We start from the raw sequence: 23,818 nt of genomic DNA on the forward strand, positions 1-23,818 counted from the left end.
CTTAAAAGAAGTTAATTGAAAAAAAAATAACTCTGTGTGGGTAACCTCTCATCTGTAAGTCCTGTTTGCATTTTCTCTTTTAGATCTATGCTACCAAGTTGCCCTGGATGTACTGATTCATATTCCCATGAGCAGAGTTTGGCTATCCCCTCATCAAAATGGGGTACATAATTTATTCTTTAATTATCTTTGTCAAGCTTATCAGTGAACTTTTCTTAATTATAAGGGCATAACCTGCCAGGGCAGCCTAGCACAAAAGACAGCACTGATTAAGTCATTGTGATGGTTCCAATCTCACAGGTAAAAAATTACCAATTATATAAGTGAAAAATTCTTAATATTACTGAATTATTATTTGTTTACGTTTTTTTCTACCTATCATGAACCCACTTGCTTTCACCTTTACTAAGTAATGAATGAGTAAATGAATACTAAAGCTATTTGCAGGTCAAGTTCTTTTAGTCAACAAGTTTAGATAGGAAAAAATTAGATAATCATCTAAATATGGGCCAAAGCAGAAGTATAACAGGGGTTAAATAATACTTTTACATTTACCTTTAAAAACCAATGGCATAAAGATGTGAAAAGGAAGATACGGTGTAACAGACCTTTACTTAATCTCTGGAAGTGCTATCAAACAAAATCTGAATATAAACCAACATCTAACCCAAAATCATGCAAAGTCAGGCTGCTCTGAGACTCCCCTGGTGTCGGGACAGCCGTCACACTGTCATGTGTGAGGACTGGATACATATCCCATGGGTCCTCCTCCAAGTGTCACACATCTGAGAAGATCGCTGACAGGCAAAGTTGCTCCAGACAGAAATGCAGAGCTTCAGTCGTCAGAGTGGGCGAGCTCCCCCATAGGGGCAGTACTTCTAAAATGACTCCACACGTTTATATATTCAAGCAGAAGTCCTTCTCTTTCCTATGTTTCCCATAACGGCATGCATTGTTTTCTGAAGCCGCCTCGTGATTTGCACGTAGTGGTGTTAATAAATATTCTGCCCACTAATTCATTACTTTTGCTGCTACGGGGACAAGTCAGAACAATGTGAACTCCAGAAGGAATCTTGATAAGCCATTTGAAAAACTCTATCTTCATCTGGTTCAATAATTGTTACATGACTTAGTTTCAAATGGAACTACTCATTAGCAATTGCTGATCAATGTGAAAGAAAAAAAATTTCATCAACTAATTCAGCAGCTTCAGATGTGGAAAAAGAAATCGTCACAACAAACAAGTGGAAGAGTCTGATCATTCGCTTTCAAGCCGCACATGGTGGAACTCCAGGGTAAAGCTCTACTATGTGATGCGCTCAGCACAAAACTGAGAAAAAATAGTACAGCCCTTTCTACCAGAGTGCAAATGTTGCAAGATATCAAGAATAAAATTTAACAGGAATTGTTTTTCTTCTACTGGTCCCTGAAAAAAATAAAGTGATGCCCCCACCCCTCTTGTTTGTGTTCAGGCTATTTTTAGGATTTATACGACAGTCCTCATAAAGAAAGGCAGATTGCTGGTGTTAATATTAGTTTAATAATAAGTCTCCCTTTCTGGAAGAAAAAAAACAAAAAGCATCCAATGAAAACCAGTATGATGATACTTTCTGGAAGAAAAAAAAAAGCATCCAATGAAAACCAGTATGATGACACCATCCAAGTTGCCAAAACTCAAAGCTGAAACTCAAACACTGTTTCTTGAACCAAGGCAAATATTTGCTCTGCTAAAAGAAAACAAGACTTTAAGCAGAAATTTCCCTCTGTCCTTTGAAAGGTTTTTTTATTAAATTAGAAAATATTTAATGTCCAACAATGAAAGGAGTAGTCCCAGGGTCTACATGAAGCAATTTACAGTCAAGCAAGGCGTTTTTATTTAGGTCTGTGACTCTTTCAAACAACTACTTAATGTGAGTATTTCTAACAGACCATGAAATGGCTTATTTCACATGCGAGTAACATGGACAGCAAGCGCCCTATACCAAATTTTAATAAATTTGTTTACTACTCATACAAGTAGTAAAAAAATAACTTCAAATGAATTGTAGAGAGTGTTAGCATCCTTAACTGCATCCTGGGAAATATTCTAATACGCATCATCCCTGGAGTCCAACCATCAACCCCAGCTACTGTAATTCCTAGTATAGTTGAACTAGTATTTCAGAAACTTCCTACAAGTTGGTGAAAAACATTTTAATTGGCTAATCTCTAAATATTCCTGAAAAACACACTGTAAAACAGTAACTGCCAACATTCTACTGAACACACTGTTCTAAGTGCTTAAACATGCAAGAATATACAGTTGCTGTCAGGATAAAAGGGCATAATGTGGGTATTACCACTAATCCCATTTACAGCCGAGGAAGCCAAGGCAGAGAGAGGTTAACTGACTCACCAGAGGTTACCCAGCTTGTAAATGTCGGGTCTGAGATTCAAACCATGGTGGTCTGACCCCAGAGCCTATACTTGCGGTTGCCCTGTTACATCCCTCGTGCTTGTACACAATTTGGGTTCAGTCACTCAAAATATTCATGGGATTTCACCAATATCGGCTCAAATACCACAACAGTCAATAAGTGGTGGGTTTTCAGTTACTATTTAAACGTTTCTCCCATGTCTGACAAACTGCTTTTGTACTTATCTAGAAAGTTTCTCTTGCGTGGAAGCAGAGGTTTAAGAAAGACAGAGTGATAAGCAAACTTTAACCTCCAGGACATCCTATTATTCCCTTCCCCTGGCGAGGGTCTTAGCGCTTGCTTTCTTTTGATTAGCATTTCCTTCCATTTTTCTTCACATTATTCATAACCCAGCCCATATTTTCCCGCCGTAAACAAATCTCACTTCCGTGGGGGAGGTTTCCTTCTAGTTCTTTAAAAGAAATTAATTGGTGTTATTTTTCTCCCAGGCTGATCCCTAATGACCCAATGAACTGTTTATTTTAATTGCACCCATGTGCCTTTATATTGGGGGGTTATGAAGGCCCAATAAAATAAGGAAGGCAATTAGAACTCCCAGAGAGTGCCTGGGATGCCCAGACCCAGTGAAATACACACTTTAGCACCTTCTGATAATTGCACATTTATAAGAGGCAAAGGACAACAAAATGCTCTGGGGTTTAAACAATCACAGTGATCTGAATTCAGGCTGTAAGTCTGTACGTCTTTCAAGCAAAAGCTCCTTTCCCCATTTCCACATGGGTCATTTGGTGCAGTGAGCAATTAGAGAAAGAAAGCAGCAAAGCTAGGTTACTTTGTGTAGGTTTAACATGCAAAAATACCCACAGTTTCTAACTCAGATAATGGCAGGCATTGTGAGAAGGAGGCAGCTGTTTTGCTTTTTTCTAAAGCTCACAATCACTATTTACTAAGCTGCCTTATTCCACTCAGATTTTTCTTAAAACTTATGAATGGGCCCAATTAAAAAAAAATCCTCTTCAGAATATTGATGCCTGCAAATCTGCAGAGTCAGACTCAGGAGCTTATTAACTGGTCACAATGAATGTACACCGTCCTCAGGCATCTGCCAATAATTGAGGCTGTTCCATTATTTCCAAAATAATAATAAACATCACTCTACTTTACCTAAGGCTCTTGGCCCTATGATCTCAAAATTCAGTGACACATCTTTTCAAAACTGCTATGTGATACAGAATTAACATGAAAAATCTAACCACGTCACATCAGAAGTTTTTTGAGAACTAAATGTATACCGGACGGATATGAAGCACACACTAACGAGAAGGTATCTGGATGCCCCCTTCCCTCCTCTCTTCAGACCTCAGCCCTTTTCCACGTTTGCCTGACATCTTCCATGTCAATCAACACCCTCTGTGATGGTGGCCTGACTGTTCACAATGTCCCTACATGGTTGCTGAATTCCAAAATGCAGGTTATACCAGTATAAAGGAGGCAGGCCTGTACATAAACAATCTTAATGTCAAAAGATGGAAACATCTGAAGAGAAAGCTGCTTGGAAAACAGGACATTCAGTTATTTTCAATCTAGTTGAATTTAGTCCGGTTATTCGGGGACAAAGCATCAAATCTATAAATTTAAAAACTACCAAGTCATTTGCAAGGCCCATATCCTCACTCCATCACTCGTGGTTGGGTATGTCAGGGGAGGGATCTGGAAGGAGTAGCTCTTAATAAAACAAGATGTGCCTAAGGTATGCAGAAAAAGATGGACTGCTGTCAGATCATGTCCACGGTTCAGGTGGAGAAGAAACAGAATGGTAGATGATTTGTTTAGACAACGTAAAACAAATCATACAAAATATGCAGTTCATATCCAAGTCTAAAGATTTTTTTTGCACCATTCCTTTTGTATTTCATGGATACATTATCACTGGATAAAGAGAAAACAAGTATTTTAGTATCAAACTGTACTCTGGTCCTAATTCCAAACATCTATAAATGGGCAAGGTTATAAAACAATTTTCAGTGATATATTAGGTCCTTTCTAAACTTGTTAATTATGAGTTTAGAAACTATTCTTTTGAGTGCAAAACTAAATCTCTGCCAAACCAGAAAGACAGGTACCAGTGTGTTCTTAAATTTGCCGAGAGAGAGAGAGAGAGAGAGAGAGAGAGAGAGAGAGAGAGAGAGAGAGAGAGAGAGAGAGAGAGAGGGAGAGAGAGAGAGAGAGAGAGGGAGATATTTCCTGATCCTTTCAGTTTACTTGCCCAAGTCTCACAGGCCTTACGGTTGGAAATATCCTCATACTTCTATTTTGCTGCAATAATGGCGCCTTCCTTCGGATTACTGAAGGAGGTTAGAAAAAAATGGATCACCTCCTTCCTTAGGATTTTTCCTCTCTGCCTGATTTATAAAGAGTCCCTTTAGGGAGGTAGAATGAGATCTACCTTAATCTACCAGGATTAAGTCCTGGTTACAACTCCACCACACACTAGCTGTGGGACCCCAGGCAGGTCACCTCCCCACACACTGCATATGCTCCTCCCAGCTCTAAACGGTACATCTCAGCCTTAATGGAAAGGTATTCTCTTCTTTCCTTTTTTTTTTAAAATTGGCTTAAGTGAATTTTATTGGTTTTCTTTGTTACTGGAGGTATTCCATTGGGCTGACTTGCAGGCATTTCAAAGGAATGCACATACAAGTACAGAATAAATACATATAAACAACCAGAAGATATTAATATATCAATAGCACTAATATTAGTTATGACCTACTGGTAGTGAGATACTTTTACTAAACAATCTCCCCCTCTCTCACAAGGAAGGCTTGAAGGATACAGACCACAGTGTTTGCATGTTCTTGCTTCCACGAGTTTTTCTGTATTCTTTCACAAGGTCTTGAAACTTTCAGTAAGGAATGATTTTATCCGGAAAAAAACCCCAATAATTGTTATTTTCCCACAGGGTATATGTTTTAGATTCGAGAAAACACAGACCAACCTGTGGAAAACATTTGCAAAACTCTGAATAGAACTGGGCTACAGTTAATGACCTTGGCACCTGGCAGAGCTTACAAACCGGTAGGCGCTCAGCCTGTCACCTGCCCTTGAAAGCAGCTCCTTTGCCCCTTTCCTGTTTGCCCACTTCTGTTCCCTTCTAACCTTAGAAGAACCTAATTATAGGAAGGCGATCACTAAGCAACTGAAACTAACTCCTGACTTACGTTCTCCTGAAAGCGCACCATGCCTTGTCTAACCTGTGGATTCTTTTCCTACGTTTTAAGAAGTAAGAATGAAGAATTAAGCAATTAAAAATGACTAGCTCTCTACCCCCAACAGTCCCCTTAGCAATCCTGCAGGAGATCATGGGGGCAAGATAACATGGGAAGAGAGAGTCAGCCAGTCTGCCCTCCATGGACAAGGATGCAGAACCCAACCTCCTGCCTCGATGATTCACTGAGATTCTTTTCCCTTTACAAACTGTCATGGCTGAGCAGAATCTTCAGAATTGGTCTCTGGACACAAGTCCACCTTCTCCCCAGACTGCTGGCTTTTCTGATTAAAGCACTTTCCTTTCTACTGACACTTGCCTCTCGAGTTATTGGCTTATGAGCAGTAAGCAGCCGAACCTCGGTTTGGTTACACCCTTATTACTGTCTTCCTTCCCCAAACTAGCCAACCACAGTCAGCTTCTCAAGAAAATTCTACTCCCAAGAGGACAGAATATTTGTCGTGCTATTTAGAGAAGTCTTCAGTGCCAACTATGAAAGGTCGAAAGAAATCTTGGTGAAAAACAATCCAACTCTTTTCAAATAGTTGAATAAACTTCACAAATAAACACGCTTATTATCCTATGATAATGAGGCATACAAATTCCTCCAAACTTTGAAAACAGAGCCATGCAAACGCATTCCTCAGGCATGAAGGCCTCCCTCACAAAAATGTCTGAGGCAGGCCTTTTGCTATCGTTGTATTCCATCGGCTTTTGTGATTCCAGAGCACGGCACTGAAATGAGGAGTGAGGCGCCATGTTTTAGAACTAGACAAATTACACTTTTACGGCAACCTTAGAGAATGAATTTTGGATGCTCTACACGAGCTGCTTGATTTGTGTTTCTTGCTTTTGGCTGGGATGTGCAAAGGCTGAGTCATCCACCTTCCCAAGCCCTGTTCCACAGTACACAGCAAAACCCTACTAACTCTGTCAGAGCAAGTCTGCAACAAGAGGCTGATGACTTAATATAAATATTCAGAGATTTCCATAAAAGTTAATCAAAACATGTATTACAAGCTTCTAGATCCAGGACCCCCCCCCCTTTTTGCCCACAGTCTTCTGAGAGAGCTGTGGCTAAGGGGTGGGGTCTATAAAACTCTCTGGAACCAGCAACCATACAAGTTGCAGACAGGTCAGCAACGATCATTTTTTCCCCTTTCAGTCATCTTCAGAAAAAAAATACATCACCAACACAACTGTTTCCTTTTTAGAAAGAATTCAGCCTTTCTTTGCCATGTACATCAAGGAACAGTTAATAGTGACTTACACGATAACTCAAAATATTTACTCACACACAGATTAGACGCAGCCAGGGCATAAAATTAACATGAGCAGCATGCACACATGTACACAAAAGGCATTTTGTCTGGACGGCAGGAGAACGGTGCTAGTCCTGCCGGTGGCTGACTTGCTGAGCCTGGGAGACCAGGAGGTAGATGGCTGCCAACAATGTAGAGATGAGCCTTGCCCGGCACTCAGATGTCCAAGTACCCCAGCTAAATGCTTTTCAAACCCCTTCCGTTGTGGAAGCATAACCAATGAATGGAAATACCACCCACCATCATCTCTGATCAGGTGGAGGCCCTGGGAGCAAGTGGAGGAAACGAACTGCCTGGACGCCCAAGTGTTCGCCTACCTGCTGGGACCTCAGGATGGCCGCGTCAATCTCCTCCACCTTCTGTGTGACGGTGTCGCTCACCAAGCGGTAGCGGTCATTGTCCTCGGCCACCATTTTTTCCAGCCCTTCCCTCGCCCTCCAGGGCACCAGCTCCAGGAGAGCAGAGCTCACTTCGTTAAGGGAGTCCAGCAGGGCTTTGCTGCTCTTAGCTTCCTTCTTTAGCTCCTGGAAACAGAAGGAAGAAAACAAAAACTTGTGGGAAACGCCAAGTCTGAACGGGCTTCTCCTCTAACTGTCCTTGGGGCTAAAGTCCTTCACAGGCCAACGTGATGCATGGATCACCTTAGTGCCAGTTACCCCAGTTCTATACCCCTTGGTTACTTAAAGCTATTTTGCAGAAAGGAAAGTGTTCCCTGAGAAGTTCCAAAGAACACTTCCTTGGTCAACATGGCAAGACTTTAGCTTTGAAATGTAATATAAATGTTTAAAAATTGGGAACCCGAACCTGGCAAGTTAACCCAGCAAGTTAATCCAGCTTGCTGGTAACCTTGAAGTAATCAGGTACCAGAAAACTAAAGAGGAAAGTCCAAACCAGAATCAAGTGACCCTCAAAACAAGGACACACTGGCTTTAAATCATCCCAGTTGAATCATTATAGGCTCAGTGGACCTGACCTCCCGGACTGCCTTCACCCATGTGTGATCGTACTTCAGGATGATAAAAACCGAGGCGGACAACTCTAAGAAGGATGATCAGCATGAGAGAATACCACTCTTGCAATATAATTAGAAAAGCCACCTCATGCTTGGCATCTATCTTATAAAGGTATCACTATTCTAACCAAATTATGTGTATCTCTGAAACAGTGATCATTTTCTTTTTTTTTTCTGTTTTCATCATTCTGTTTCTATAAGATTCGAGAAACAAATGACAATATGCTGTTTTCACGTCTGGGCTCCTAAAAGTTTAAATAGCTGATCTGCTGCCAATTTCTGTTGGGTCCACGTCCACCAAGGCATCCGTAAGTATATTAGTAATGACACGTGATAAATATCACTTTGCCCCTGTGTGAATAAGGCTCCCTGAGAGATAACAAGCAGATCCAAAGAGTGTATAAATCGGAGCGTACTTTTTGCCTCGCGTGTGCTTGGCTGGAGGCTTCTCCCTTCAGAACCTGCGTTTCGTATGCAAGCAACTCGACCTCCACCTTGTCCAGCCAGGCGCACAGCTCCTCGTGCGTGGAGTGCAGTCGCCTCGCGAGCTGCAGTGCCTGGTCCAGGGTCTTGGCGACGTCCGCGCTCAGTTTAGTGATGTCTTGGTACCTCGCTTTAATGGCTTCCAATTTATCTTGAATTATTAAAACTTCATCACCTAGAATTTCAAAGGCATGTCATATCTCGTGAAAGGGGAAGAAGAGTTCTTCAGCTAAAGAAGTTCTGACCCAAGAAAAGCCCTTTCCTAGGTTTGAATTTTTCTGAGGATATCTGGAGAGTGTAAACAGTTCTGAAAATGCAAATATAAAAACTGTAAAGGGCTATGTGGAATGCACCACCTTTGCAACTATTTGTATGGTCTTTCCGTTTTCAAGCATCGGGGTTAAAAACTGCCTAGGTTTGCATACTGAGTTTGTGGCTTACTACCTTGCACAAGATACCTCACCTCTCTCTGTGCCCCTGGTTACTTATCATTACGAATAGAACCTACTTCATAAAGTTGTGATAAAAATTCAATGAGTTTATATTTGCAAAATGTTTAGAATAGTGACTGCCAAATACATACATTTATATATGTATAATCTATGCATGTGTATGTGTGTGTTAAAAATAATAAACTCAGGGCTTCCCTGGTGGCGCAGTGGTTGAGAGTCCGCCTGCCGATGCAGGGGACACGGGTTCGTGCCCCGGTCCGGGAAGATCCCACATGCCGCGGAGCGGCCGGGCTCGTGAGCCATGGCCGCTGAGCCTGCGCATCTGGAGCCTGTGCTCCGCAACGGGAAAGGCCACAACAGTGAGAGGCCCACGTACCGCAGAAAAAAAAAAAAATAATAATAATAATAAACTCACCTGCACTATTCCAATAGATCCTCACCTGCCTCTATTTAATTTTCAGACACACAGAGAAATTGTGTCCTGGGCTTCAGAGTCCAAGTGCAAGGCTCTCGATACTATATCAAATTCTTCCCATTCATAATGAATGGTACCTGTCCCCCACCACACACATGTGCTGAATTGGATATAAATACAATGCGACATTCCTACAGCCAAAGGAATTACTAAAACAAGGTAATATCTGTTTTCTTGGTGAGTTCAAGCACAGAGAAATGAAACCTGGGTATAGTCACAGTATGTGTCACTGAATGCCATCTATCTTAAAAATTTAAAAAGCTGTCTACAACCTATGTGCTCATCTAGAACAACTGCCTTCCACAAGTGGAAAACTAATGTCACTCTGCCATGGGATTCTCTGACCAATGCTTGGTGTTATGAGTAATACACAAAACTTCCATTAAAAACTCAGTGAGATCATGAGAAAAACAATGAAATCATAGTCTAAAACCCCCTCGGTCGGCCTTCAAAGCATTCTCCAGGATGAAATCTTGGAGTGGCCCCAAAATTCGAGTGTGCTTTGTGTTTTTCCCCCATCTCTAAAATATTTTGAAAGCAACACAAAATACTCACGTCATGAGGATTTGATTTGAAAGGTATCTCACCTGTTGTTCGTTTAAGTAGTTCTAAACCATTTAGTAAGGCCTGATCTACATTTTGTTTTCTGAGTAGGATGTCCTCTTGCAGAACCTAAAACACAGGTATCATTTTCATGCGGGGGGAAAAGAAATTTAAATAAGCATTGGCATTATCAGTTAATCTTATTTGAGGAAACACCTTTTCAAATATTCCTCACTGTTCTCATGTTTACCCAACTTTTTACCACCACTGTGCCCATGTCTCAGTTCACCTATCATAATTCACTCCCCTCTTCAAAAAATGGGCGATGTGGAGACACTGGAGTACTGGTTAATTATGGGCCTTTGTATACAAAGATGAAATAACAAAATAAAAGTCAACAATCCAGCTATTGGATAAATTAAATCTCTTCTTACATGTGACTTCATTAAAAGTAACTGAATACAACACTACTTACTATATATAAAATAGATAAACGACAAGGACCTACAGTACAGCACAGGGAACTCTGCTCAATACTTCGTAATAACCTATATGGGAAAAGAATCTGAAAAAGTGTATATATATATACACATATATACACACACATATATATATATGTGTGGGGTGTGTGTGTGTGTGTATATATATATACACACACTGAATCCCTATGCTGTACACCTGAAACTAACACAACATTGTAAATCAACTATACTTCAATTTAAAAAAAGTCACTGTATACATAGGTAATGTCTTATTTGAGTACAGCAACTCACCTAAATCATAGTGAACATAAAATAATACAGAAATAACGAAGACTGAGAAAATGAGGACAACTGAAATGAAAAAATAAAGTAAAATAAATCAAAATACCCGCAGCTCAGCCTGCTGTGTCCACAGCCCCTCAGGGCTGGAATCCTGGACCGAGAGCCTCCTCAGCTTGTCATGCACTTCACTCAGCCAGTTCATCAGCTCCACTTCATCTTCCCCAAAAATCTTAGCATTACACAGAGCCTGCTGGAGAAGCTCAGACCTGCCGTGGCTTTTCTCTTGAATCTCAATGTACCACACTTGAGAGGAGTCTAATTTACTCTGCACCATATCTTTATCCTCCCTGGAGCTCAAAACCTTTAAGGACTGGCCAATGCTAATGGCCTGGTGTAAATGTTTATTATGATGGTTGATGTCATCTTCTAAGGCCTAAATAAAGTTTAAAAAAGGAAACAAAAAGAATGGACAAATAAAAATGACAACATAAATTGAACAAAAAGCTGACACATGAAATGGGTCTAAGGTTGCACTGATGCATCACACAACAGTACAAAACTCAAATGCATGTCATAAAACCACAAAGGGCACGGAAAACTGGATCTCACTAACGTGTGATGGGAACCTTACTTTGTGCTGGGCAATTTGTTCCTCCAGCTTGGATGCTTGGGTTCCAATGGGTTCGCTATTCGCCAGCCTCTTTTCTGTGGTTGTCAGCCACTCATTCAGTGGTTCTAAGGTTTCGTGAAACTGCTGTGCTACCACTGAGATACCTTCCAACTGACGATTCCTGAAAACGTGCCAAGAGGAAGGTCATTCAGGGATGAGAAACGTGGGAAACTGTCAACAGAAATCTTCATTCATGCTCCCGTGTTCCACTCCAAACAGTTTTTGTAGAAAACATCTAACATTAAAATTAAAATCTCTCACATGGAGAGGACACTTTAAAATATTTCTCCTATTCTCCATGCTTCCACTGCGGGGGGCCGGGGTTCAATCCCTGGTCGGGGAACTAAGATCCCACAAGCCACGTGACATGGCCAAAAAAAAAAAAAAAATCTATGAAAAACTTTAAAAAATAGTTCTCCTATTAAATAAAAGTAAAGCTGAACAACACATCAACCTCAAGGGCCTAAATCTTGTGAAAGTCTTAAGTAACCTGGTTGTAATACTTACAATAATAATAGGTATAATCATAGTAATGTTATAATAACAATAGTAGCCATAATAATGATAGTAATAGGTAATACTTACTGAACATATATTCTGTGCTTTATATAATAGTTAACTTCAATCGGAGCATCAGTTACTGAAATTGCTTTAATCAAATGGTCAAAATTAGATTCAAATTTTGAAGAATAACTATAGCATCCCCTGTGCTGGAATTACTAGTGAGTCCTCCTTTAAAAAGTACACTGTCAGGTATATTTCCCCAAGGCAACAGTTAATATTTTATGGACTAAAATATCATGAAAGAGGAGAAATATTCCTCAGACTTTAACTTGTAACAGAGTTTGAATGCTTTTAGAAAACCCATTGTTTCCTCCCTTAAAAAGGTCCCACGTAAGTTAAAACCTACTTGCACGGTCCTTGGTTTTTATCTACGGCAAGTGATTGTGCTGGTCTGTATACAGAGGACCTGATGCTGTATCCAATCCTGTGAATTATTTTTGCTGAGACCAAGAGCAGCTGTCTTCACCTGTTATCATGTTTAATTCTTAGAGAATTACATGATTTGAGAAATGAGCTTTCTATGGGGACAAAGGGAATTATGGACAACTGGCACATGCTACCGAACATAATTTCTATACCTTCATATCACAAATTACACATGCATATATTTTTAAAACCTTCAGTTGAAATACATTTGATCTTTTTAAAAAAATGAATAAAATTACTACACTATTTTTGACTTCTGGATGATCACTATTTATGACTCTTTCTTAAAAATTCTAATATCCAATCACCTAGAATCACTAGAAAGAACTATTTTGTAACTAGGTTTAATTGACTATGATTTAAATTGTAAGGGAATCTATTAGTCTGTGTGTGAATCGTAGCATCACCACCATCCCTCCACTTAATACTGCTGTGAGGAAGGTTTAGGGAAAAAAAAGGACAGTCATGGGAGTGAAGCAGAGATCTAGACTTTCATTTATTAAAAAAAAGTATTGAGAGTCTCTCCCATGGCAGTAATTCTGGGGCATTACACAGAAGGAATAATCTACTGACACACATTAAAGAATAACATGAAACTTCCAGCCTCCTTCGGAGCCCCTTATTCAATGGTCCTAGAATGATAACTCCTTCTACTCCGTAATTCAAGATTGGACAAACTCTTCTCTGCACCATCTTAGTTCCAAAGAAGGTAGGAATGTATGGAGATGCTCATTCTCTTCAGTGGCTCATCTATTTCCAACCCAGCCAGTGTACACTTCAGTGTAGCTACAACATGACATCGGTCAATGTGGTGCCAGTGAAGAGAATGAAGAAAGAACTATATTCAATATCTTATGATAAATCATAATGGAAAAGAATATTTTAAAAAAGAATGTATATGTATGTATAACTGAGTCACTTTGCTGTACAGCAGAAATTCATACAACATTGTAAATCAACTATATACTTCAATTAAAAAAATTAAAAAGAAAAAAAACGAAGTGTAATGAAGCCCGGTGGAGCCACGCTCTAGCTTCCGGCCCTGGTAGACGTCACAGTGCCCTCCACCTGCCTCACTTCCCAGATAACTCCCACTCCTCCTTTAAAACAGAGCTTAGCTATCACTTTCCTGCCCCAGGCCAGGTTCCTCCTGTTCTCTGCTTCCACAGCACCCTGTGCCCAGGTTTCACTTTGAACCATCACATTTGTCATTAGTCTTCAATGGCTACGAAACCCTGCTAGGCTGTCCCTTGTCTGAGGGCAGGGATGATCTGACCAGCGCACCCCTGCGGAAGGCCCAGCTCTGCCTGATGCACAGTAGGCAGGCGATAACTACGTTATAAATGAATGAACGAATGACCCCCAAAGGAAATACTCTTAAGAGTTGGGATAGATTTGGAGACTACAGGACATCCCCATGGGGGAATAAAGACAGAGGTGCCATAGCCCTTGCCCTCCATGTTCACATACATGATAAACACAGGAAAATAACAATTTGAAGAAAAGCATTACCAAAATACAAGAAATCAGTATGAACGCCATTGGTGCTCTTTTCAAAGACTGGAAGCATTTACCTTGTTTCAGCCTTATTAAGCAAGGCCGCCCATCTGCTATCCAAGAGACTCAGTTGTTTCAAAATCTTCACTTTATCTGCAGGTTCTGCTGTGGCGGCAATTTTTTCTCCTTCCCGTTTGATCACCTCCACAGTAGATTTGCGGTCATCCAACAATCTCTGGAGAAGCTTAAGACACAATAGTAAATTTAAAAAAAAATAAATAAAAAGAAAGGAAACAAAGCGATAATTTTATCAACATATGGAAAACATACACAAAGTACTTGTGATATGTAACAAAAATAACTTTGTGTGGATTCACATACAAAAGGACCTGAGAAGTAGGATTTTTTCAAAAAAACTCATTTTGTTTAATGATTCATTATTATTGTGTCAAACATTGCGGTGGCGGCTTTTCATACTAAATAAAACAAATATTGATAAGGCCACTGAACCATTCGTTATTAACTTGTTAATATGAAGTAATGGAGTAGAATGTGCCACTTAGGATAACTCCTCTGCACTGAGAGCGCAAGATCCCAATTATTATAATGAAATGGGAATGCCCTAAACAATCAACAGTGATCTGTCCCGTTGAGATAGAAAAGGTCATTATAAATCACTGCTGTTTTCAAAACCTTTCCCCATATTAAACAATCCAACGCAGAAGGGAAGTTGAAAGTCAGACCAAGTTCACAAGCTAGTGAGGCTACAACTAGAGGCTCTTGGTTGCTTTTAGGGGGTAAGATAGCTCCTAAAATTCTTTACGAGGATGAAAACTAAAAAGAGCCTTTAAATATCATTTCCACAATGAACCGAGGGGGAAACATGTCAGAAATCCCCAAAGCTGGCTAAGGAAGACTAATATTTCAGGATTGAGCCGTGGAAAAAATTTCAATTTAATGCTTCATTTTGAGAAACCTGGAAGGGAGTGTTTGACATAGGTAGCCAGAAATCAGGATTCCCTTCCTCCAATGAATCAAAACAAGTATTTCAGGAATAAGTGCAATCCCCAGGCCCTGTGTGAAGAGCAGTGAGGAAGGCACAGGTGTACAGAATGCTGAGTACCGCACTGCTTCCTTAACCTGACCCTGACTGATGCCTAAGGACCAAAGGCACAGACAGTCACCCAGAAGTAACAAGGTGGAAGGGTATTTTCTCACTGTCACTTTGGGATCAAGGCCACCACAGCAGGAAGGGAGGGGAACAGGGCTAAAGAGAAGGGGAAGAGATGCCCTCTCTTGACACAGGTCAGAGCCATCATAAAATCAAAGTACAACAAGTGGTTTAGGCAGTAAAGAGAACAATTAAGTGGATTACTTTTGGTAAACTTTAACGAACAGCTTCTAGCAATTAAGAAAGCAAAATCAATAGACAGGTTTTGTTGGCTAAGCACAGTTCATTAACTCTGGGCAAATAATAAATGTTTAAATCGTGAATGGTAGCAATTATACTATTATATTTAACACCAGATTATAGTATATATTTATTACATTATATAAATTATACATATATATTATTTTATTACATATCATTATATATTACCATATTTTTTCAAAAATCAAACAAATGCAATGTGTTTCCTGTTATATTTCTTTAATCCATACCTGTAAATCTATTTCTAATAAGTTAATTTCCCAAGATACTAAAGTCTTCGAAGAATTTTTAGAGAGAGTAGTACTGGGTGTCAAAACCCAATTAAGCCTCTTAATCCAGTCTCTTCCTTTTAAAGGTCCTGTCTTTTTAAAGAGAAGCCTTATCAGTGTGCTGTGTGCCAGGTGCCACCCCCCCACGTGTCATTTCAAGTCATGGCTGACAAATCAATACTGGACAGGTCACTAAATGCTTCCTAATGACCACAAAAATTGTACATGTGGCCCCAAGTAGTGACCATCCCTCTAAGAAGTGTCTTTCCAACTGGGTCCTATATTTGCTGAATCAAAAGACACAGCAGTATGGTTCTCAGCGTATGTGAATCAACTCTCTGCCATGTCACTACAGGCTGAACCATAACAAACTGCCCATACTGACTCTATAAAATAGGCAATTGCATGTGCATCAACCTAATACACAGGAGAACAATATTTCTGTTCGAAGTCACCTTTTCGGTAAGTGATGTCTTCGAACTCAACTACACTATTTTTTAAAATTGTACACACACACCCCTCCACTCAGCACTTCCTGTCCCCCACCCTCGCACTCTGTCTCTTGCTAATAACTCTTATCTCCCATCCCAGTGTTATTTATCGATGGCTAATGTAACACCATTTACGTGTTTACTTTGTTTATTGTCTCTCTCTCTCCCCGTTCCTCCCTTACCACTAAACCTTAAACTCGATGAGGAACGTCTATGGTTTGTAGTCAATGATATATCTCCAGCACCTGGAACGATGGCTGACCTGTGGCAGATGGTCCACAAATATTTGTTGAATGACTAACAAAACAATGTCTAGAGCATTGATTACCAGTTAACGAGGATATCCTATTAACACAAATAAAGAGAGTCACAAGGTGAACTTTTACTCTCATTGTTAAGATTTAACATGAAACAGTACGAAAGCTCCGCTAACTTACTTTCTGCTCTTGTATCTGGGCCTTCACCACCTTGAATTCTGCCGATGGGGGCTTCTGATTGGCCACAAGCTCCTCGGTGTCCACCATCCAGCTGAGTAGGGACTCCAGGGCATCCTGGAACCTCCCGCAGTGCAGCAGGGCCTCCTGCAGTTGGGCTGCTCGCTGGGCCACCTGAACAGCACCAGGGATCCCCAGTTATCTACTGCATTCATGAAAAATGAAATTTGCCCACCAGCCAACACTTCCACGCTCATCTTCCCATCTGGTCACAAATTTTCTTTTCCTTCTCACTTAAAATTCACCCAAAGCATTGCTAGTGGGCAGGATACAGATGGAAAGGAGACAAACGCAAAGTTAGCAAGTAAGCCAAGGAGATAAGGTTGCCATCTCAACCAGTCAGTGCAAAAGGGGAAGGCTTTGAGATTCTGGAAGTATCCAATACATTTATGATTAGCAATGAATGGTTCAAATATTTTAAGGTTACTGAAAGAAACAGTGCCTTATTCATTTTTATCATTATCCCTGGGATTCATTCTTTATTTCCTACTGTTGAATATTTTTTTAAAGACTAAGATTTAAACAACAATATTATTGTGGGGAGAATCAGAATTACGTTCTGCTAGGCAAAATAACTATGAAGTATCCAATTAAATTCTGCTAGATCCAAGCTCTATAGAGTCCTTTCTCGACAAGCCAGCGCCTTTGTCGCCCAGTAAATGGAGTCTCTGTGTTCTGCATAGAGATATCCTATTGCCCCCTCAAAGGTCTTTTCTTTTTGGGCTGAAAAAGTAGTTGGCAAGATATTTTAAGCTCCATGGAAAGTATTCACACCTGACACTGCATCCCAGTTGTATTTGAGGAGTGCTGTGGTATGAATCAAACTCTAAAGAAGGATAAATGTCATTCTGAGATCCAGCCACTGCTTCACATTTCAACGCAAGGAAAACTCCAAGAACAATCCCCCACCACGACCACCACTAGATGAGCACTGCCATCCCGAAATCCTTTTCTGATCATTTCTGTCACATAAAGAGCTGCCACTGTGCGTCAGCGTCACCTTCTTAAGACATCAGAGCATTATTTTCCAGTGTTTTCCATCATGGGCATTTAGAAAAAGGTGGGATCTACATCTTATCAGTAAAATAGTATTTGGACTTAATGATCTATAGCGAGGTGCAAACCCTTAGTCCAGGGCAAACAGACTCAGAGCTGTACTGTGTGACCTATTACACAGTATGGAGTGAGTTGCTGACATCTGAAAATTAGGTTTCACATAAAAAGTGAGAGTTCCAAGTTCTTTGCAAAATAAGTAAAGGATTTGGCAACAGGGAGCCCAGATCCCTATGGGACACTGATTATGGAGCCAAGTAGCCCCTGTGCCCTTGGAGGTGCGTGTGCTCCCACCAGCCCAGGGCCAGGATCCTGGCCGCCTGCCGTCACAGCTGTGCGGTCAGGTCCCTATCCTCGTGGGGGCAGTGGGTGGGGGAGGTCCTTCCTGCTTCTGTGCTGCCCAGCAAGCCCTGGGGGCATCTAGGGTGGGCTATCAGTTCATGGGGATGTCAAGGAACAGGCAGGTTTAGGGAAGCTTGGCTACTAGAAATACGACTGGTGGTCACAGCAAATGCTGGAGAAGAACAATCCACAGAAATGACAGCAAAGGGGGTGGTAACGTCACCTTCTTGTTGAGGGTCTTCCATCGTGCACTGGCATTGTCCAGGTCCCGCTCCAAGGCCTGGGTGCTGGTGCCCTTAGCGGCACTCTGAATGAGGCCTTGACCCAGCCAGTTCACATCCTGCTGTTTAACCTGCAAGGGTTCAATCTCTTCTTTTTGAAACACCTGCATTGGAAAGAACAATAATTATATGAATTATAGTACCTAACAGCCACCAAATATAAACATCTGTCCAATCATCAGGTATAGATTATTAGAAATAAAGATTTTTGTTGCCTATTCATGTGTTACAGCTGCTTTATGAATAATAATGAGAAAGTAAACTAAATATAAATTCACAATATTATCAAAACCATTCAGGTCAGAAAGAGAATGATAAATACCGTATGATGTCACTTACATGTGGAATCTAAAATATGACACAAATGAACTTATCTACGAAGCAGAAACAGACTCACAGACATGGAGAACAGACTTGTGGGACTTCCCTGGTGGCGCAGTGGTTAAGAATCCACCTGCCAATGCAGGGGACACAGGTTCGATCCCTGGTCCGGGAAGATCCCACATGCTGTGGAGCAACTAAGCCCGTGCACCACAACTACTGAGCCTGCGCTCTAGAGCCCACAAGCCACAACTACTGAAGCCCATGCACCTAGAGCCCATGCTCCGCAACAAGAGAAGCCACTGCAAAGAGAAGCTCATGCACCGCAACAAAGAGTAGCCCCCTCTTGCCGCAACTAGAGAAAGCCCGCGCGCAGCAACGAATACCCAATGCAACCAAAAATTAATTAATTAATTAATTTAAAAGAGAGAGAACAGACTTGTGGTTGCCAAGGTGGGGGAAGGGATGCACTGGGAGTTTAGAGTTAGTAGATGCAAACTATTACGTATAGGATGGATAAACAACGAGTTCCCTTACTGTAGAGTACAGGGAACTATATTCAATATACGTGATAAACCATAATAGAAAAGAATAGAAAAAAGAATGTATGTATATGTATAACTGAGTCACTTTGCTGTACAGGAGAAATTAACACAACATTGTAAGTCAACTATACTTCAATTTAAAAAAAAAAAGAAGGTATAGAAAATGCTAAGGAGCAAAATGGTAACGAGGGCCCAAGATGAGCCTTCCTGGCAAGAATCCTTATAGGCCCTTCCAAGGATGCCTGCTGCTAACTGGCAAATGACATTTGAGACTCAAATTGGAAATGGAGGTCACTGACAAGAAGATGACGTGAGCCAGAGGGGCAAATACAGGGAAAGAAACAGAAAAAAGAGGTAGATGGGCACTGCAATAGTGTGGATTCCTACACGTCTAGCCCCTCAACGCCTGTCAAGATGCCGACGACGGGCTTGCAGGATGCACGGAGGCCTCACCCCACGGATCTGATCACACAGGGCCGGCACAGCAACCCTGGTCACCCTTGGATCACTGCCTGCTCTGTCAGCAGTTTTCCAGCACTCTCCCTGCCGACTCTCCATCCCACCCAACTTATAGGCCCCGCTGCCTGTAACTGGCAAAAGATCTAATTAATGTATTAGGGTAAAATGCAAGTTCCACGAAAGCATAAATTTTTCTTTTCCTTATAGTCGTTCTATACCCTGGACCTACCACGGTACCTAGCTTGTAATATGGACCTGTTAATGATTTGCCAAATGAATATCAGCATAGAAAATTTTATTTATATCTTGGGGTATATGATGATAACCCCTCAATAGATAATACTGGGGGGGTACCTCAATTCTTTCACAGATAATACAAATGTTTTTAATATAGGGCTTGAAGGATGCTAGGAAGGCAAATAATTTAACTTAGGAAGGAAAGCTTCAGCTAGAGATTAAGGTAAGACAAGGTTTGGGGCGCTGAGTCATTATACAACAGGCCACTATATAAGTATATCAACAGTCCAAGTGAATGAACAGTTAAACAGAATATATGAAAACAATAAAAACAAATATCAAAATAGGACTTAAGAAAAAATTACAGGCACAGTATGGAAAATAATTTTGAAAGATGTAGAGGCTGCCAGAGACAAACTCTGCCAACTCTGGAGCAAGCCCAGCACACAGGATACTTCTGTGTTATAGTATGAATGAGTAAATTAAAGAACAGCAAACAAATAAATGATCATCTCTTCTAAAAGTCCCCTCTTAGCAAAAAGCCCAAACTTCTTCCACAGAAAATCCAGACAGTTTCCACACTGGCTAATTGTTTCTATATAACAATACTCAGTATAAAAAGTCAACTACACATAAACAAAGAATTATAAGAATTCCCCAAATCATTGGGAAAAAATTACCGTATGTCTTTCATGATTTTTAAAAAAGACAATAATTTACCTAATAAGTCAATAGAAACTTACAGGAAGGTAGTGAAAACAGAATTTGGTGCTATGATCCTACTTCTTTTCTATACCACTTTCCAAGTTACTGTTTCTAGGAACTAATAGCTGTAGATATGTTTTACTACTTACCAAAAAAAAGAGGGGGGAGGGAAACTGCTACATTTTTAATTCCAGGAACTTGTCTGATACATAAGGATGCAGGGGAAAGTTTTATTCTCCCTCACAGCTAATTTTCAGGGCAAAACAAAACAAAACAAAAACCTAATAAAAACGTTCCAGTAAATTGCCTTAATCCCTGGACTTGGTTTTAAAGAAATGAATTTCAGGGTTGCCTATCAGCGTAGTTCTGGGTGAGTCTGTGGTAATTTTCTCAAGTGCTAACAAAAATACACTAAGGTTAAAAAAAGATAACTACTAAAGAATCTATATACTCCTAACAGTTTACTTTCTACAAATAAACTGTAAAAATACAGTAAAAAAGAAAAAGTACTCTGCTAAGCTTTCAAACTAGCATGCCATTTAATGCAACCTCATGGAAAGGGCATCCCTGATTAGAGCAATTATTTCATAGACTGATAGTGTCCAAATTCCTTATCTCTCAGTAACAAAATACCTAGGAAGAGAGACTCTCCCCCCAATCTAACCCATGAGTACACAAACACAAGAGAAGCTTAAAATAAAATAAAATTACCTCTGAGGCAAAGTTTACCAGAAGAGCTTAGGAAAAGGACCAAAATAGCTGAACTTCAATCTAAGTGGGAAGAAAAAAATTACAGGCTTGACAACCAACCTCTCCCTATTACAAGGCAGTACGCTTTACTTGCTTACCTCACTCACCACTTACCAAAAGTGAGGGGCTATACAAGTGAGGGGCAAAATACAGCACAAAAGTAGCTCTCTCCCCCATGCAGAGCTACTTAGAGAATATTTTCAGAAGGTGTAAAAAGTCCTCAATTTGAGGAAAGCACTTCTCAGACCAAAACAATACTGTGTTGGTACCTTCCTAAGCCCGTTCGAGCTTAATAAATCCAATATAACTGCCCTTAAATGGCTGGGTCTTAAACCACAATTTGTGGAAAAGCCTAAGCCTAACATAAATTCACAGTGGAGGCATTCAAATGAAAGGGAACAGCCACCGTCTCTACAACCAGGAGCAGGACTCCAAACAGCTGGGGATAATCACGCTCCTCAAAAACGGTCCCTAATTAATTTGTTGTTATGATCATATCAATATCTGTCATCTGGTAGGGTACTAGTCAAACCCCCCCAAAGACAAGACCGGATTGACCATGATTGGAAACACCAGTGGCCACTTGACAACACTACCACAGACCTTGGGCATCACAGAATTTCCCATCTCCGTTAATTACCTGAACTGAGTGAAAGCCATTACAGACAGGGTCCAAGGTTTTTGCCCGGGCCCTTGTTTTTCGGGCAGTGGCTTTCTTTCTTACTGCTCTGAATTTGGGGGAGCATTGCATAGGGATCGCCTCCATCTCCTGGGCAGAAAGGGGAGCCTCCATGTCCTCTTGAGATGCTACGTTGGATTCTTCCAAATCGTATTGTGTCAATAATGTCAGGTTTTCTACTAAACTTGTGCTACCCCCATCTACATCATTTCCCCCCAGATCTGTGTGAGGGAGAGGCAAATCCTCAGGAGAACCTCCCATAAATTCCCTACTTCGTGCTGTGCTTTGTAATTCTCCTGGTCCATATGTTTTTCCTTCTTCTCTGGGGTTAGAAATACACTTGTTTTCTCCCTCTCTTGGCAAAATGAATGGGTCAGCCTTAAGAGTGCTCTCTTTGACATCATTCTGCAGGCAGCAATTTTCACCACGGATTTCCCTTTGACCGTTGACACGTTTTGTTTCCTCTGGTGGAGAAACATCATGTAAAATCGTTTTGAAGTTGTCATCAAGGTGGGCGCTTCTGCATGAAAGCAAGGGGATTTTCTGTTCGCTGATGGAATTAACAGAAAAAAAGGGTCTATATTGCTCTGCTATGTGAATATCTTCAGCAGAAGACAAGCTTCTAATTCGGGATGGGTCTCCAGGTAAAATGCCCTGTTTTTCTTCCCTCTCGGCTGGAGGACTGCATAACCCAGAGTCATCCTCCTCCGACGTGAGAGAATTACTACCCCCTCTGCACTTGCCAGCCTTGGTAACAGCATCTGACAGATCAGGAGGTTCAACAAAAGAGCTTTCACTTTTGTTTGCATAATCCATAAAATTGGCTGGGACGAACATTCGCCATGACCGTCTATGCTCTTTCTTTTCTGCGTGAGATTTGGCTTTGGGTAATCCTGTGCTTCGGATGATATCGCTATTTAGTTTGAGGGCATCAAAGATCATCTTTTCATCGAGTTTGTGAGTTTCACGGCCTCTCAGCTCAAATGCACTGGAAGAAGCAAGGGCACCATTGGAGCATAAAGAACTGACATCCAGTGTTCTGTGACTGTAGGGTAAAGTCCGATCTGTGAAATGCCTGGAAGACAGGCTCCCCTTGGAACCAGAGTCGATCTGCTCATTCAGCCTAACCGTGTCGTAGATGGAGCGCTGCGGGACGTAACAGTCCTCGATGTTGAGGTCCTCCTCTTCCTCACCCTTCCCTACACAGGGGGGATTCTGACGTAAACAGTCCGGTCTGCTCAGAGGCTTGCCCATTTTGGAGACAGTTAAAACAAATATTGCAGCTCTTGACACAGAAAGTGGGAAATAAGGCAATGCATCTTTCAGCAAAGCACACTTCTGAACAGAACTATAAAGTGTCTCCAGCCCAAGGACGCATCTCACATAACACACGTCGTCATAGATGAGGTGTTTAAGGCCAGCAGCAGGGCACCGGTCTACTTTGCAACCCTCCCTTTACCTGGTGGTTTGAGAATGACTCTCAAAAATAAAGTGCATCATGAGCAGAGAACAGAAGTCTCCTTCTTCCTCCTACCCAGAAAGGCCCCCAGAGTTCCCTTTCATATACTCCAAAACACAGAAAAAAGAAACCAAATAATGCACTTAACAGTGGCTCAAACACTTAGAACATTCCATTGTCGGTCCATTTCCCTTTTTATTCTAATTTTGCATCTGAGATTTCCAGGTTAAAATTTCCAAAGGAGCCAGCATCTTAGCTGGCTGAATGTTAATTTCAGCAGTGCTCTGGTTAACTGTAATCCACTTAAAGACGGCCTGCAAAACTCCATCTCTTTTATAAATAAACCAAGGTTCAGAAACTTAAAAGACAAACCCAGGGACCATGGACTGTTCCAATGAAGGCACAGAA

General features: G+C 41.0%; 1 protein-coding gene across 1 annotated transcript in view; it reads right to left on the reverse strand.

Moving 5' to 3' along the window:
• The window catches only part of DST (dystonin), a 494,547-nt gene that overhangs the window by 65,205 nt on the left and 405,524 nt on the right, over positions 1–23,818 (reverse strand). The window contains exons 60-67 of the mRNA XM_060021645.1: positions 18,198–18,359; positions 16,523–16,693; positions 13,971–14,137; positions 11,368–11,527; positions 10,843–11,169; positions 10,017–10,101; positions 8,436–8,677; positions 7,325–7,531 (exon numbers count right to left, since the gene is read on the reverse strand). Of these exons, the coding sequence (XP_059877628.1) occupies positions 7,325–7,531; positions 8,436–8,677; positions 10,017–10,101; positions 10,843–11,169; positions 11,368–11,527; positions 13,971–14,137; positions 16,523–16,693; positions 18,198–18,359 (1,521 nt within the window). The remainder of the gene's footprint in view (positions 1–7,324; positions 7,532–8,435; positions 8,678–10,016; positions 10,102–10,842; positions 11,170–11,367; positions 11,528–13,970; positions 14,138–16,522; positions 16,694–18,197; positions 18,360–23,818) is intronic.

Source organism: Delphinus delphis, chromosome 10 (genome assembly GCF_949987515.2).
Source record: "Delphinus delphis chromosome 10, mDelDel1.2, whole genome shotgun sequence".
Lineage (NCBI taxonomy): Eukaryota > Metazoa > Chordata > Mammalia > Artiodactyla > Delphinidae > Delphinus > Delphinus delphis.